The 17,954-nt window shown below is 41.9% G+C and overlaps 2 protein-coding genes across 9 annotated transcripts in view; one reads left to right on the forward strand and one right to left on the reverse strand.

Moving 5' to 3' along the window:
* Positions 1-17,954, reverse strand: part of LOC116835616 (aldo-keto reductase family 1 member B1) — a 645,245-nt gene that overhangs the window by 573,881 nt on the left and 53,410 nt on the right. The window lies entirely within an intron of this gene.
* CALD1 (caldesmon 1) overlaps positions 1-17,954 on the forward strand; it is a 250,640-nt gene that overhangs the window by 199,117 nt on the left and 33,569 nt on the right. For all 8 annotated transcript variants that reach the window (XM_032798575.2, XM_032798573.2, XM_032798569.2 and 5 more), the window contains one exon: positions 16,453-16,599. In XM_032798575.2, the coding sequence (XP_032654466.1) occupies positions 16,453-16,599 (147 nt within the window). The remainder of the gene's footprint in view (positions 1-16,452; positions 16,600-17,954) is intronic.

Genomic DNA, 17,954 nt, shown 5'->3' on the forward strand with positions numbered 1-17,954 from the left:
AAGTGACTTAGGGCTTTTCCACGTGATGAAATTGACCAGCTATTGTAGAATAAACTATTTTGCAATAGGTATTCCAGAATAAACTCTAGACATGGACACTATTCCAGAATAAAAGTGATTTATTTTCCTGGATAATTACTCTCTTTTAGAAGTGCACTAATTTTTCTAGAATAAAGTGTCCACAGGGTAGCAATTCTAGTCAATTTTTCCATGTAGACAAACCTTTAGAAAGCTACATCTCATTGAAGGACAATGAACATAGGGACCTAAATCACACAGGCATTTCTGAAAAGTGTATCCATATTTTCTTGCAAGCAGATTGTCATTTTCTCTGATTTATTAGTTTTTCAAAAATAATGTTTGGATATTTTCTGCTAATAATCCTTGGTTCTGAGGTAATTTGGTAACAAATATTTGATACTTGAAATTGAATGTATTTTGACTGGACATTCAAGTTCTGTGCCATGTTTCTCTTCCCTGACTGGATAAGAATAACTCTCAGCTTCAGATTTCCAGTATTAATATTCACTTATTGTGAATTCCAAATTCATTTCCCATAAATATTTTACAGTATTCACTTAAAACACACTATTTTGGCAAACTTTCCTGCCAGTAACCTAATTTGCTAGCATATTAATGGAAAGTACAGTAATTCCTCACTTAAATTCATCCCGGTTAATGTTCTTTCATTGTAACGTTGCTGATCAATTAGGGAACATGCTCATTTAAAGTTGTTCAGTGCTCACTTCTAACCTCGTTTGGGAGCCGTCTGCTTTGTCCACAGCTTGCAGGAAGAGCAGCCCCTTGCAGCTAGCTGGTGGGGGCTTGGAACCAGGGTGGACTGGCAGCCCCCTATCAGCTCCCCGCTCCCCTAAGCTCCCTGTGCAACAGCTGCCTGCAGTTCAGCTGTGTCCCTCCCCACACTGTGATGTGCTGCTCCTGCCCTCTGCCTTGGAGCTGCTCCCTGAGACTCCTGCTTGCTGTGCTGGGAAGAGGGAAGGAAGATGGGGGCTAATGTCACGGTGTCCCCTTCCCCCTGCTTCTGCACCCCGCTTACCCCATCTTCCATAGAGCAAGGGGGACAAACCAGGGCTGCGGTCACAGCAAGCTGATCTAATTAACAAGGCAGTGTTCTTCCCCGTCCATTCCTGCTGCCTTGCAGAGTGAGAGAGTTAACCCTTGAGGGCTAGTTCAATTGCTAGTTCATCATTTAGCAGTAAGGGAAATATCCCATCCCCTGACTCCTCCACCTCAACCAAGTTTCACAATCATCACTGTGTACCAGTATTAAATTGTTTGTTTAAAACTTATACTCTGTGTGTGGGTGAAAAAAATTTCCCTAGAACCTAACAGCCTCATTTACATTAATTCTTATGGGGAAATTGGATTCACTTAACATCGTTTCGCTTAAAGTTGCATTTTTCAGGAACATAACTACAACATTAAGTGAGGAGTTACTGTAACCAATAAAGGGACGTGAACAAACTTGAAGTAGACGTGTTTAAAAATTCAAATGAATATATGCAAAATATATTTTGCATTATTTGTCCAGCTCTATAGTTATGAATCATTGTATTACAAGTCTGCGGCTTTTAAAATGGTCCTTTTTGTAAATTGTTGCACAAACCGGGCAAATCATAGCAGCAATAGTGTGCTGTTAATAAAACTGTACATGATCTTGCATATCTTTATTGGACAATTCATTTATGGGAAGAATTTTTACCTTCCATGAAGGTGGAAGACATACCAGGATTAACTTTCAGATTCATGCACGGAATGAACCTACCTCTAATCCTGTTAGCAAACAACAGGATTTGTGCTCATGATTCCTGTACTGTCTCATTGAAACTGTCTCCTAATCACCTGCATTGTCACCAACAAGTTTCTTAAGTACGTGAAAGAGAGAAAGAGGCTTGTTTTTGAAGTCCTTTTTAAAAACAGACATAAGTTTCACTTAAAACAAATTCTCCACACACAGTGTTTGTACAAAGAATCAGCACAGGCAAAACTTTGTGACATCTGATTCTTGTTAGTTCTTTTCCACACACCATATGTTGTAGTACTGAACATATTTGTAATACCATTTTTTCCCTAATGTGGTTTATTTCAATTAACATAAGACTTCACAGTCCACTGTGTTTCAATGCGTGTCGTTTTCTTAGAGCAGTTGCTTTCCCGTTGTCTACAGCTTTTATTTCAATATTTAGTCTGCTGCAATATGAGAGGGGTTGTCACCTTTTTGCAATTTTTTTTAGAGATTATTTTCATTTGATGTTCTTGGTGGTGAAGTGATGTCTGACAAAGTTAATTTCTTCAGACTCCTTTTGTAAAAAAAAAAAAACCAAAAAAAAAACCAAACCATGCTGCATGCATTGTTCATGAAGCACAGACTTCCCTGTATTTCTGGAAACTGTGGTGGGTGTCTTCAGAGAAACCTCTGGCATTGAGCAATAATAAATTACTTCAGGAGACAGCACCACCCCTATATTCTCAGGGGGATCATTCAAAATCTTAGGCCCTTCTATTCATGGGTCCCAGAATAGTATTGACTCCCATCTTTGAGATTATGCAAAAAATAGCCCCTGACCACTTGTAGTCATTAAAGATCATGTGGCACTTTTGGCAGGAGTGGGGGAGTTAGCCCTGCCATCCTGAACAAAATGCAATATGAGTACATATATTCTACAGAATTCCTCTGCTTTTTGGATCAGTTATGGTGGCATTCTTCACTTCAAGTTTTAGGTGCTCAAAGCCAATCAAAACACGGGGAAATTATTTTTTTTAATTAAAATTCACAACTTTCGCAACAGTTTTCTAAGGCAATGTTTGGCTGAAATGTCACGTCCACCCCAGCTGCCTGCATGCATGATGGATGGCTATATATTGTAAGTGTGTTTTGCAGCAGAGGAATCTATGAGGGCATTTGGGTGTTGTGATATGTAGATGATGAACATGTGATTGAGGTTGGTCTGGATGTTAATGTTGTCTTAACTGGGTGATTTCCTTGTTTTTGGTGCATGTGTTGATAAGAAATTCACTTGAGCAAACTTAACTCAAAATTGACAAAGCCTTTTGTGTGTGTGATCTATATTGAACATGCTGCACTTGCATATTACATCAGTTCTATTAATATTTTCACAAGGGAAATGAAATGCAAGTATTGGTGTGTTAAGAAAGCTCTGTTTCCTAGTGCAGCACTGTCAGACTTACATGTGCACAGAAAAGCCTTCCAAATAGGAAAACAGGATGAAAAGTGGCGGAAGAGATGAAGTTGAGAGGCCAGTGACTTGGTTTCCAGCTCAGAGAGACACATTTAAATTCATAAGCACTCAGCTTTTGCATTTCCTGAATCCTAGCTTCTTTCCTGTATGCTAATTTGGATGGGTGCATCCAATATTTTTTTTTTATTATTATTAACACTAGAACTAAAAATAAATTTAGACCACATTATCTGCAAAAAAAAAAAAAAAAAAGACTGCAATTACAGGCCCAAATTCAGATATGAAGCTTAAAGTGATTTAAGCTCATTCCCGTTGCAGTCCCACGCTACCACCTAGACCTAGCCTACGCTGTTGAAGCTTTGCTTACGTTTTTCATTGCTGTTGCCACAGAGGTAGCTCCCACACGTGCTGGAGGAAACTTGTGCTTTGTGCACTACAACTGTAAGTGCTGCTCTGGGCAGAGTTACAAGACTTGGTGCTTAACATTCCAAGGGTCACCTGGAACCCTGTGTGCATTACATCTGCTGCCACGGCTACTGTCAGCAGAGTTGAGCCAGAGGTAGGTACAGTGGCACAGCTGTTTTGTAAAAGGCCTAGTAAAGACACCTCTGTACAGTCCCTCAGGCCTGTTTACATGCTACTACCAGGTGTAAAAAAATCTAAGGTATAACTGTAGTAGGATGGAGGCTGTTTATATCTTATATAACTTATATCTTCTTCTGACATCTTGGTGGGTAAGTTACAGGAAAAAAACTCCACCTACTGAATTACCAGGAAAGCTGTCTGTGCTGCACTTCTTCTCAAATACAGCGCTGAGCACGCCCAATCCTGCTTAGTATGTGAGCTCTGATAGGATCACAACTTAATGTGTCTGGGCTGCAGATGGGATGGCCTAATTCAGTGAAATTCTTCTTGCTTGTATTCAAAGAAAGCCTTGGGTATCAGGAAAGACTCGATGAGAACAGAACATTTGTACAGAAATCAGTTCAGTTGATCAGTAATTGTAAGCTATCCCCTCTGCAATGATTTTAGACACTTGTGGTTCAATAGGAGCTTGATCCATAAAGGGACTGAGGTGTTGCAACTCTGAGCATCATGGTCCCTAACTTTTAGGCTCCTAGAAAATAGAGGAACACACCGTGATCCACAAAGCCTGAGTGAGGTGCCTTGGCCCCTGTACAGTGAATGGGGAGAGATAAGTGCTTTAGAATGTGATCCACAAAAGCCAGTACTCTAGGCCAGTGGTTCTCAAAGCTGGTCCACTGCTTGTTCAGGGAAAGCCCTTGGCGAATCGGGCCAGTTTGTTTACCTGCCGCGTCCACAGGTTCGGCTGATCGTGGCTCCCGTTGGCCCCGGTTCACCGCTCCAGGCCAATGGGGGCTGCAGGAAGGACAGCCAGCACGTCCCTCGGCCCACGCCGCTTCCCGCAGGCCTCATTGACCTGGAGTGGCGAACGGCAGCCAGCGGAAGCCGCCATCAGCTGAACCTGTGGATGCGGCAGGTAAACAAACCAGCCCGGCCCACCAGGGGCTTTCCCTGAACAAGCGGCGGACCGGCTTTGAGAACCACTGCTCTAGGTGGGGAGCCATCTAAGCTAGCCAGTGGGAGATGCTGACAAAAGGGGTGTACACTAAGTCATGGCATTCTCAGGGTGATAGGCACCTAAGTCCTGCAGGCAGGTGCCTATTTCTACTTGGCGATCCACCAGATCCAGTGATCCATAATGGGAACCTGCCACCTATGGACAGGCAGCTTGGGTACCTAAGGTATTATTTGTGGGAATGAGTCAGGCCCCTGCATCACCCCACACAAAATGGCAGGAGGTGCTGGTGGTGCCCAACTTGTTACTTTTAGTTCCGTAATTAAAGTACCTTCCTGAGCAGTGGGAGATCCCTGTTCAAATCCTTTCTCCCCACCCACCCCCAGGCAGAGGGAAGAATTGAACCTGGGTCTTCACAAACCAAGTGAGTGCTGTAGTCACTGGACTAAAATTATAATATGGGCACACTTCCACCTCCTGCAAGATTTTGAATTTGGATGCGTCCGGCTAGGTGGCCTTTGAGCACCCCTACTGGATTGGGCCCTGCACGTGATTTACACAGCTGAACGCCTATCTTCTCATGGTTTATTGCTGGAGCTTAGGCAGGAGGGAAGGCAGCAATGCGCATCCTTAGAGGCAGAAACTTAGGCACAGAGGGAACTTTTATCCTGAGAATTTAGGCACTGAGTAAGTTTAGGTGCCTACAGCATTCGGTGGGAGTTTTGTGGCTCACAGTGGAGCCAAAACTGGGATTTAAATACCTTAAACCCAGATTTAGCCTCCTAAATATGGATCTGGGCTTTGCTTCCTAGTTTCACTTTCTGCTCCAGCTGTAGTGGAGGAACAACCCTGTGTGTGATCCTGCAGTCTGTTTTAATGGAAATTTCCAGAATTTCATGAGTACAAATGCTGACTGAGGGTAAAAAATGGACACGTGCCCTCTAATTTGTTACTATCCCATTGAGTTTCCCCTCAGTAAGGCTGCAGAACTCATCATGTGCTTTCACGCCAATCCCCCCCGCCAGTTTTTCTTATGTGATTGCACCTCGGCTGAACTCAGCATTATGGTTGACTGGAGGGTTCTGAAAATAGGCTTGTAACAACAAAAACTTTTTTTCAGCCTTAAATATTTCTGATAATTAGCAACAGTGGCAAAGTAAATTAGTATTAAGTATATTACACATAGCATTTGTATCAGTGTAAAAGCATCTCTAAGGAAATGCCAGTTTCACAGTCCCAATCTACTATTTCATAAAGATATAAAGCTCAAGGAATCTTTTCTTAAATTACAAAAATACAGGCGGAATCCTGAAATCTTTGCTTGCTTGTTCATTCAGTCTTTCTTACTCAAGCAAACCTCCCGGTGACTTCACTTGGAGTTTAGGCTGATTAAGAAATCAGTAAAAAGTGAGTTACAGCTTCATTTACTATTTATTTGTGGTACGGTCAAGCCTAGAAACCCCAGCCTGATTCAGTGCCCCCTTGCACATACCTGCAGTGAGAGGAAAGTTCATGATTTGGCTTCTAGCAATTGTGGGTAATATTCTGAAGCAAATCCTGATGTCATGTCTTAGGCTAAAAAAGCCCATTATTTTCAATGGTCATGTTGCCTGAAAAGGGCTGAGTAAAGATTTGGCCTATGGTGGTTTGGAATATGACATTTGCAATAAACCACTAAAAAGTAGAGGTGGTCGCATAGAATAGAAAGCAATTTGCTACAGTAGCAACAAATACAGCAATGATCACAATGGCACGTGCAGATGCAGAGATTAACTTTTACTGTCTTCCTTTTGAGATTGTTATCTTGTTATGTGCACTTCTTTGAATGGCCCATATGTAGGAGAAGCTGATTTCTGGGTGAATTTCACTAAGCTTTAAGGAAAGCAGTCATAGACTAACATTCAGTGGTTCAAAGCCCATAAGAAACGTTGCTAATTATTGTTTTCTTTTCGGTTACTATTGTTTCTTTGTCTTAAAGCCTCTGAATTAAAACAGGTTTAATACAGTACACTGCTCATCTATTGTGGATGAAGTGAAACTGCAAACCATTATGGACTCCACATGTTGAGAGAATTACAAACTTTACTGGGACCCTTCCAATAAATCCTTTTATCTGCATATAATATATGTTGGAGGCAAATTTGACATTATTTCAGTAGTTGAAGGTTTTTACCCTTCAAGCTTACAGCCCTGCATGCGATTTGTGCTGAGGTACTCAGAGGCAGTTTCCAGAGCTATTTGGATGTGGTCAGAGAATCTGCTTGCATTTCACATTATGAAACAGATCATCAGTTTTCTGCCATGAAAAAATAACAGGGGCATGCATGAGTCATTTTGCCTTTGTACACAATAAGGTGGTGATATGATACGCTGGCTTCAACTGCAAGGTCTGGGTTTTATGACCTGGATCTAAAAACAAAACAATAGTGTCATCATGAACCAGGGAACTGTGGGGGGTGAATAGGGTGCTGGATATGCCAAATTATTGGGAAAAACTGAGGCCCACATTTCAATAGAGGCCTCTGATTGTGGAAGGCAGGATCTATCCCAGGGGCTTAAGCACAGTTCTGAATATACAATGCTTACTTACAAACATGTTCCTCCTTTTGCTTTTCTTCTGCTACTAGGCAGGAATGACTAGGTATCCACAAAGTAACATTCTCTTTAATATGGAATCATTTTCCCCTGTGATCATTGGTCTGCTCAGCACTTTTTTATACCTTGTGCCAAAATGTGAAACATTCTGCTTTCACTCTTTGCAGATTCCCTAAAACGAATGAATGAATCTGTTCTTTCCTTAGTTAAGAGCAAGGGTTTAATGCTCCACCGCATCAAAGGGGAACAAACCTCAAAGAATGAAAGATACAAGCTGATCTGTCAGACAGAAAATTTCTTTCCCATACTTATCTTTTCTCTCACAGAAAAATGCAAGGGGCAAGATCCTCAATTGATATAAAGAGTGGAGTATCTGGCTTAGAACGAGCTTTCATTTATTGCGATAGTATACCCTATTTAACATTGCCACTGTTTCATATTGATGCCTAAAATCAGCAAAAATAGGAATCATAATGAAAAGCAGGATATTGAGGATGCAAAGACTGAAAGAAAAATACTTAGGGCCAGATTCTGATTCCCTTACTCATATTGAATAAATATCTCTCCTTAGTGAAAATCATGCTTTTAAAATCAATGAGGCTACACAAAGTGAATAAGGACATCAGAAATTAGAAAAGCTGCAGTTGTGTAGAAGACACAGGTGAGACCACTGTATGTAAAGGTCTGCCATGCTTTTCATTGCCCCTGGAGAGCTGCACTGATGCAATGCGTATGCAGTTAGCCCACCCAGAATATGTACTCTAGGAAGATCTTTAAAATAGCTAAGAATCTGTTGACAAAAAGACCAAAAATACATGAGAAATAGCGGGGGTATTGAAGAAACAAAAAGGCAAAGGCAGGTTAATGGCAGGAGATTCATAGTTTTTAAGTCAAGAAGGTAGTTCATCTAGTTTGACCTCCTGTTTATCACAGGGCATAATATGAGCCTAAAAATTCAGGAATGGGATCCAGTCTTGATATGAAGACAGCAAGGGATGGAGAATCCACCACTTTCCTTGGTAGTTTGTTCCAATGGTTAATCAAGTTCACTGTTCAAAATTTATGCCTTGTTTCTCATTTTAATTTGTCTGACTTTAATGGCCCACCAATGGTTCTTTTTATTATTTTCTCTGCTAAATCAGATGTGAGAAACAAAATCCTGTGAGTCAAATTCAAAAGCACGAGACAGAAAGATCTTATTATTAAGTATTAAAATTAATGCACATACAGGATCAGCCAGGATCACTATAATCATGATTCTGAGTTTCCACTATAACCTCCTGCTTTCACTGATGCATGTCTCTCTGAAACATAAACATTTCTACACTAGGTTCATACACAAAGATGACTCTTTTTTTAACAAGTTTGAGCAGAATCCCTGCAACTTTTTGAGTATGATGGAGTAAGAGGAAAAAATAGAATTATTCTAGTAATAAAAAAAAAATGTATCCACACTTTTTAAGTCAGGCATGAGCAAAACAGCTGAAGTTTGAAACATGAAATTTGACTTAAATGTAACTCTCACTGGCAACTTGTGCCTTGGCTAGATTTGGAAAAAAAATGATTTTATTTGTTTATACTCGTAGTTTTGAAGTGTGTCTGTCACAATACAAAGTATATGCGCAATAAAACATTAAAAGCATATGCAGTAGTATCTATAAATTGACATAATATCAACAATAACTAGGGTTGCCAATGTTGTATTTCAAAAATAAAGGACTTTTTTCTTAACATTCTCTCCCCACCCCTTCTCCAGATATTATTAATTATTCTTATTAGTAAGCACTAAGGAAGCAGCACTCAACTGCATTCACCAGGCATATTTCTTGCTACTTTCTGCAGCATTCAGCAGCTCCTGATCTTGTTGTACAGAGATGATAAAATAAGGGGTGTCCCCTTTAATAAGGGACTGCTGGCAACCGTAACAATAACACAAAGGGAACTCCCCAACCTGTATAATAAAAGAGTCCATCCTCACTCCACCCGTTCCCTCAGGAACAGCCTGAGTAAATAGACAGGCCTTTCAATGAGCACTAAAAGCTAACTAACTCAGCTCTGATGGACCAAGTTTGTGAGCGAAGGCTGGTGTCAAGGGTCTTCTACTGAAGTCCCTCCTCTGGCACCAGCCTCCAGCCATACAGATCTACTGATCCACTGTCTTGGTGTTAAAATACTAATGTTCTACATGCCTTAGAAATAAGCTATGCAGATAACACACATACCAGTACAGTACTTGGATGTATACACGATCTGATCTCATATCCCCTGCTGGAACACACGGAGAGTAAGCACTCTCCAAGATGTGCAGGACCCAAACTATAAAACGTTTCAAGATAACAAAATTATAGCCATTTCAAAATAGCTTACTGGACGTGTGCAACACAAAATTTTATTAAACCTACAGTCGTGCATGTTTGTGCAGCTGGTTCAGTGTGGTTGGTAGAATGAGCATGCTATTTCCACCTGTGGCGGTATTTTCAAGGAGGAGGAAAAGGCTTAATAGTATATGGGGGACATGCTGTGAGGAGGGAAGCTGGACCATTTACAAAAATCCAGAAACCTTGGGGGTGTGAGTTTGTTTTGAAATTGTTTGCACCCCTCTGACTTCCTGCAGCCAGAATCTCTGCTCAGACCCACAGTTATCTCTTTCATTCTCAGTTTCCCCTCTCTAGTGGAGTGATGAGACCAGCTTAAGTTAGTCACTTCCCTGTCACATCTGGATTCCTTGGTAATCTCCACAGTTAAGATACCTATTTTCCGGCTTTTGCCAACCATTGGATGAGGTTCATGACAAGTTGGGTTAGGCGATTTCTGATATTTATTAATATCGTTTAAATTATAACCCTTTAGTGGGGGAGGGATAGCTCAGTGGTTTGAGCATTGGCTTGCTAAACCCAGGGTTATGAGTTCAGTCCTTGAGGGGGCAATTTTGGGATTGGTCCTGCTTTGAGCAGAGGGTTGGACTAGATGATCTTCTGAGGTCCCTTCCAACCCTAATAATCTATGTTTCTAAGGATTTAGAACCATCAGGTTCAGCTTATAACTAATCAGTGGAACTACATGTTTTTATTGCAACCTTCTTCTGCCTCCCCTTCCATTCCGTGATGAATTCCCCACATTCCCTCCTATTCTTTAATTGTACCTTGTATTAAATAAGACCGTAAGTTCTTCCTATGTGTTTGTACAATGCCTGCTACAGTGGGCCTCCCATTTTGATTGGGACATTCCAGTGCTACCATAATATAGATACATTATTATTATCACTTGTATTTAACATGAGAGCTAGGCAAAAATTTTTAAAGAAACTCTAAACCAGAAAACCTGGGATGAGTTTTGAGGTTTGAGCTGATTTGTGGTTCCAAGTGGAAACGAACTGAAGCTTGATGGTATTGAATGGTTATGGCACAAAAGCGTTCTAACCTTGGCTGAGATTCCCATTCAGTATTTTAGCTTTATTCAAATCCCAAACTCAAAATAAAACACAGAGGGTGCAAAATCTTTATGAACCAAAACCTGAGAAAGTTTATGTGAGCCTGTATAACCAAAACCACAAGTTTCACACACAGCTCTAGTCACAAATCTGTCACAGAAAGGCCTATGGTGACATCTTGGCTCTTTTGAAGTCAATGGGAGTTTTGCCCTTGACTTCAGTGGGGCCAGGATTTCACTCCTGGAGGTTTAAAAATTATTCCACCTGTTCTGCAGGAACAAATGTCTTTTTTTGCAGGAACTCAGTGTTAATTAAAAAAATCCATATTGCAGAGTAGCAAATGTCCTGTGGGGCAAATGGAATTTTTGGTTTCCAGTATTTCCCATGCACGGTAATAAGGTATTATAATAGTAATAAGGTCTTATTACTAATAATTAACAAGAGAGCTATGTTAACACACTTCAGGACTTTGACACAGCTGAATGATCACAGATTATAATTTATTTTCCATGTCATAAGCATAGAGAGTGTAATCAAAGAAGCAGCCAACTCTCTGCTCTTTTCCTATAATCACTTGGATAAAGAGCGCATCATCTTTGGTAGAGAGGCAGGAGGCAGTTTCCAGCCATCTTCCTTTCATCTGAATATTTAATAAGATGTATCAGGTGTCAGCAAGTGTGGAGGACCTGTTGAGTGCAAGCTGTTTCTCACTGCTTAATATAGCAGAGTAGATAACAGAATATAGAAACTTACCTGGAAAGAAACACGTATGCAGAACGTGACAAATGGATGTAAGGTTGGTTAAGTGCGGTTTGCGTGGATTCAGCATATCAAAACAGCTCCCCAAGGGTGGATTAAAGAGAAGTAACAAAGGTCATTATGGTTATCAAATAGCTCTCTCTCAGATATGTAGAACTGAGGTCTTGGCATCTTTATTTTGTTATTTACTGTTTGCATTAAAAGTGTGCTGGAGAATGGACAGCATAAATGCAAAGACAGGGTTTTCACCCTAAAGAGCTTCTAGTCTAATTTTAGATGTGATACAACTAGTGAGAGGAAAAAACAGTGGGGAGAAAGAGTGATGAAGGACACAGGTTACTGCTGTCACATCACATCGGTGGGCACGTAGTTACTCATGTGTAGTGGGTACATGTAATTGTGGTTCCGCTGGAGATGTTTATTTACTTTTAATAATAAACTAAGGATATGTCTACACTGCAGTGTAAGCCCAGGCTTGAGACCAGGCTCAAGCTAAGCTTCCTTGCACCTACACTGCAATTGTGCTAACCCAGGGCTCACACCTAGGGTCCCATGACTCTGCAGGGCTGGATGGGCTAAGCTTGAGATAAGCCGGGACCCAGGGTCCAAGCCCTATTGCTTTGCAGTCCGGACATAGGCTCACTTGACTCGGAATCAGCCAGAAGTATCCCACAATTCCATGGGATGACTTCTTTAGTCCTCTCTATCCCAACAATCTGCAATGCACCCTATTGAAAACAGAAGCCACAAACACACACCCCTTTGCCAACTGCAGCAGCTCATGCCAGCGTTGTCCGTTTCTCTTCTGATCGCCGATCTGCACACACACTATCAGAGAGTCTCCTGAGTTTGCAATGGAGAATGACCCAATCAAACCTTTTGTAAAGCGATCTGCTTCCTGGTAATGTGCAAGGTGGGCAGTAAAGTTGTCCCACAGTGCACCACGATCCTAGGGCTAAAAGGGCCACATTTCAGGGAGGGGGCACTAGGGACTCTGGGATATGGTTACTTTGATTTGGGTCTGTGCATTGTAGTGTTGATGCCAAAGCCCTGGGTTCAAGCATAGGTTAGAAAAGTCTTAGCATAGAGTTAAAATACAGTGTAGACACACAAACCCAGGGTTCCCTAACGTGAGTCAGCTGACGGAAGTCCCACTAACCCTGGGCTTACATTGCAGTATAGACATACCCTTAGTTGCTTCTTCAGGTATCAGGGAGGAAGAGAGATTTTAGGAGGGATTTGACTGAGGCAAGGTTGGTAGTATTTGTGAATTGAATACAAGGGCACTGGAACAATTTGTATAGCGGGGCTGCTGAGAGCCATTGAGCCAAACTGTAAACCCTGTATATGATGGAAACCACTTCAAGCTTGGGGGTGCAACAGCACCACTACTTCCAGCACCTATGGCTGAATATGGATGGCATTTCATGAATACAGGACAGTGTGGAAAAAGAAGTGAGAGGCAGGAGTGGGAGGAGGAGCTTTGTAGTCAGAGGAATAGATTGTCAAGCGCACAAATGGTACTTGGATGCCTTACTCCCATTGATTTTCCTGTTGCCTAACTCTCTTTGAAGGTCAATGGGAGTTGAGCATCCAAACTGAAAATCTATCCCATAAATGATTCCAGAGCAATTTTAGTAACACCAAGGTTGCCAATTATACTGTACAGAGCTATTCCCTCCTGCATTTTCAACTGGAGGAATTTTTCCTCCTATTTTAACTGTTGCGCTGTGTGACTGGTTTGTAAAGGCTGCCATGTTTTATTCCAGAAATAGTTGCATTTCTGAGATGAGTGAAGCAGCCCATAGAGAGGCAGCCTAGAAAGTAATCTGGGACATTTCTGGATAAAATATGCTACAGAAAACTAAGATACTATTAACAATTATTGCTATTGCATCTACTAATCAACCATTGAGGGAAAGTATTGAAGTCACACACATACCAACATAAAAGTTAATCTTTGTGTGTAGTGTCTGATATCTGATAGTTGCATTGTTTTCGTGCACGTACCTATATACTGCAGGCAAGCTATTTGCTATAAACTATACAATAGGTGCACTTGGAAGTTACTACCACTTTGAGAGATATTACTAGGTTTTTGGGTTTTTTTACCCATTATTTGTATTATAGGGGCCCAAGAACAGGAAACATAAGTTATGCCCTCATCTGACATATGTAGCAAGTTAAGGGTATTTTGGTTTCCTTTTTAACTTTTGGGTGGATGGTGAGTTTCAAAAAGATCACCCTGGGGTTTCTTCACTTTGCTGTGTATGAGCCTTCTGTTTGTGCATAGAGGAAGGAGTAAACACTTTCATCATCTTTTAGGGTCATGGTTTAGGCATCACACTAATTATGTGTGGTGGAATCTGACTCACCCATCCTCATTGCCCAGCTCCCAGAGGCTAAACACAGAGCTCCTTTGTCAAAGGGCTTGTCTACAGTAGGGGGTGGGGGGATTGATCTAAGATATGCAACTTCAGCTACGTGAATAGCATAGCTGAAGTCGAAGTATCTTAGATCGATTTACCTCTTGTCCTCACAGCCTGGGATCGACATCCGCGGCTCCCCCTGTCGACTCTGCTACCGCCATTCACACTGGTGGAGTTCCAGAGTCGATGGGAGCACTTTCGGGGATCGATATATCGCATCTAGGTAAGACGCAATATATCAATCCCCGAGAAATTGATTGCTACCCGCCGATACGGCGGGTAGTCTAGACGTACCCAAAGTATTGTCAGTAGATGGCTCTCACAGTTGGAGTTCTGACAGGACTAAAAAGAAGTAAGGCTCCATGCAGTCAGAGTCTTTCATTGTTAAGTGGTCCTTCTGCAATCAGTTTATTCAGTGCATTTGTATCTCAGGGAGAGTCTGTGTTACGTGCCTGAGTGCTCTGCAAGGACGAGGCCCACACACACAGTGAGTTATTTGGCTTTAATGAAGGTAAAGTGACACATCCGCAACGGGTACCCTGGGCGTTGCTGTCACTTAGGCGGGGAACCCAGCACCGAAGCTCAGCTTGGCCTGGGTCGGAGTCCAAAGGCGGACTGGGAGCATACAGCTATATATACACAATACAAAAGCAACTCATACATATGCAAAAAGGGACTTCCCACAGGCTATGTCCACCCTTTGGCCTAAGGCCATACAAACTGGTTTCAACCAGTTAAAAGCAAGTTATAACTGGCATGCTGTGTCCTACAATGACCGGCCACTTAGCAAGCAGGGGCTCTTCACAAGGCCGCTGAGAAAGCGGAGACACCCTAGCTAGGCCGTGACACAGTCTTCCGTAGTCCCCTACAGTCTGCCTCCAGGAACATAATTAAGACCCCATTAGTTTGTTATTGCTTTCACTTGCTTTCCATTTTAGAACTAAAATTAATAGTTGGTATCCCTTTAAATTAATGGCAAATGACAATGGCTTTTTTTCTGTCTTCCTTGCCCCTTCTCTTCTCCTTTTGATCTCTCTTCCCAACCTTGCCATGATTTGTGGCCACTCTGCTGACACCCTTCACTTTCTGTGATGAGGACTTTTAATGAAAAGGAGAAGTTAAAAGCTCTGGTGGGAAGCAGGGCATGAATCATTGAATCATAGAAATGTAGGGCTGGAAGGGACCTGAAGAGGTCATCTAGTCAGGCCCCTGTGCTGAGGTAGGACCAAATATACCTAGACCATCCCTGACAGGTATTTTGTCTAACCTATTCTTAAAATCCTCCAGTGACAGGGATTCCATAACCTCCTTTGGGAGCCTGTTATAGTGCTTAACCACCCTTATAGTTAGAAAGAGTTTCCTAATAGCTATCTTAAATCTCCCTTGCTATAAACTTAGCAATTTATTTCTTGTCCTACCCTCAGTGGACATGGAGAACAATTGATCATCATCCTCTTTATAACAGCCCTTCACATATTTGAAGACTTATCATTACTCTCCTTAGCCTTCTATTCGCTAGACTAAACAAGCAAAGTGTTTCATGCAGAAAAAAAAAAAAATCAAATCCACTACTACAAAATGGGAAATAACTGGCTAGGTGGCTGTACTGCTGAAAAAGATCTGGGGGCTAGAGTAGATGACAAATTGAATGTGAGTCAACAATGTGATGCAGTTTCAAAAAAGGCTAATATCATGCTGGTGTGTAACAACAGGAGTGTCATATGGGGGACCCAGGAAGTCAGTGTGTCACTCTGCTTGGCACTGATGAGGCCTCAACTGCAGTATTGTGTCCAGTTCTGGGTGCCACACTTTAGGAAGGACGTGGACAAATTACAGAGCATCCAGAGGAGAATGACAAGCCTTTGGTGAGGCACAGTGCTGGTGAGAGGGACATGGGGAGAAGCTTGCACTGCTGCTATGCTTTCACAAAGAGTAAGACTGGCAAGAAGCTAACATATGCCAAACCAGATTAGGCCACTGGTTTAATCAAGGAAGGTATTCTGCTTCCAGCAGTGCCTAATACATAATGTTTCTGAAGAAATCATCCCTTTCTCCACCCACTCATTTTCACAGCCTGTTGTGCAGTGATAGACGTAGGAGAAAAGATCCTTCCAGATCCTTGCAGGCAGTCAAATTACTTCACTTACTTTAGCATTCTAAATGAGAGGCTTATATCTTGCTTCCCTTTCAGTCAGGATGAATTCCATTGTAGTAATCTTCTAGGGGAGATGGTCATGCTGGGCTTTCAGCCTTGTGTCTACACCATGGTGGTCTGATCTGGAGCTGTGATGTCAAAGAGAGCACTAACTGAAAAAGCAAAGTAAAAGTTTGGCATAAACTTCTGTATTTGACAATGTCTCTTTAAATCACATGCCCAGCACCACTGAAGGCGTGTTTTGGATTGCACAAATCATTCCTAAAACATATGAATATATATGGTCTTATTTTTATTAACCCCTTTTAAATGATGCCTTGCAGACTAGCCTATCAAAGAAATGATGATGATGAGGAAGAAGCCGCCAGAGAACGCCGTCGACGGGCTCGACAGGAGAGGCTGCGGCAAAAGGAAGATGATGATCTAACAGGACAAGTGACAGAGAAATCAGAAGTTAATGCCCAGAATAGGTAAGCTTCTACTCCGTTGGTTGTGTATAAATGAATTGGCAGAGTTTTCAGTCCAGGGAACGGATATATTTAGAGCATATACTTCAAGTTTTAGAAATTAAGATCTAGATTCTGCCAATCTTACTTTGAATAAGACCTTACTCTGTGGGAAGTCCCACTGGTATCAAAGGAACTGCTTGGAGGTGAAGGTACTACTCATGGTGAGTAAAGGTGGAAGAATTGGGCCTGAAGTATTTCTATCATTAGAATATATCTTTGTAAATAAATAAAATCCCAGCAAACCTACAATTATAATAAGATGTTTGTTCATAACCTTTTCAGGGATCAGTAATATTTGTTATTGCATCAAGCTCATAGGTCAAATCCAGACCTCAAGCTGAAATTCACCTCCACTAGCTCCCATGCCTGGTAGATAGAACCCTCCTTGCTGAGCAGGGGAAAGTTGGGAAAAAAGAGTTGTTCTTGTTCATGGATGCTCACCGTTTTCCTGTGCAAAGCAAAAACATCTGGAAAGCGAAAAAATGAATATAGAAGAACAACAATACCACAGAGGTTTGAAGGAGCCTAGATCTCTCGGGGGACTGGCAATGGAATCCAGTACTGGTACTGATGGCTAGTCAATGGCATGTATGAAATTAGGTTGGTGGACTCAATCCACTTCCTGGTGGACCAGTGTATATATCTCAATTGCATTTTTCACTAATTGCTCCCTCACTTGCAGGCAGCCTCAGCACAGGCCATTTGTACAGAACTGGGGCATAGGTGGGCATGCCTAGCTGTCATAGCTGGGCTCATGGCCACCAGCCAAAGATGGCCATGAGGTGGAGTGGGTGAGCAGGGATCAGAGTAATCGCTAGAGCTGGGATTGGTAAGCAAGAGTCAGAGTCAGGCTGGAGTCAGAGACCAGAGGTAGTACCAGGATGGAATCAGGAGGCAAAGTTAAGGTCAGGCTCAGGCTGGGGTCAGAGATGGGAGATCAGGAAACAAAGTGCTCTCCTAAGTCACAGCAGACCAAAAGTCCGTGCTGTTGCCTAGATAATTTCCTGGGGCACCATCCAGGGTTAAATAGTGTGCTTGGCCAATCAGAGTGCTACAATGTGATGTCACTCTAGACAGTGCTCCTTGGATAGGGTGCTGTATGCTTCCTAGTGAGAAGCAATGTCAGCTGCCCCAAGCTCTGGGTACTTGGGTTCTAGTCCCATGGATCCTTATATCATCACTGGAAAGAAACAGCCACCTTCCCATTAGTAGAGATGTTCTCATTGAAATATCTGTGTGTTTTGCTTGAGTAAGGACCTCAGACTTTGGTCCTATATTAAGAGCTTTTAATTAATGAATCTTCATGTTAAGGGAAA

This window comes from Chelonoidis abingdonii, chromosome 1 (assembly GCF_003597395.2).
Source record: "Chelonoidis abingdonii isolate Lonesome George chromosome 1, CheloAbing_2.0, whole genome shotgun sequence".
Lineage (NCBI taxonomy): Eukaryota > Metazoa > Chordata > Testudines > Testudinidae > Chelonoidis > Chelonoidis abingdonii.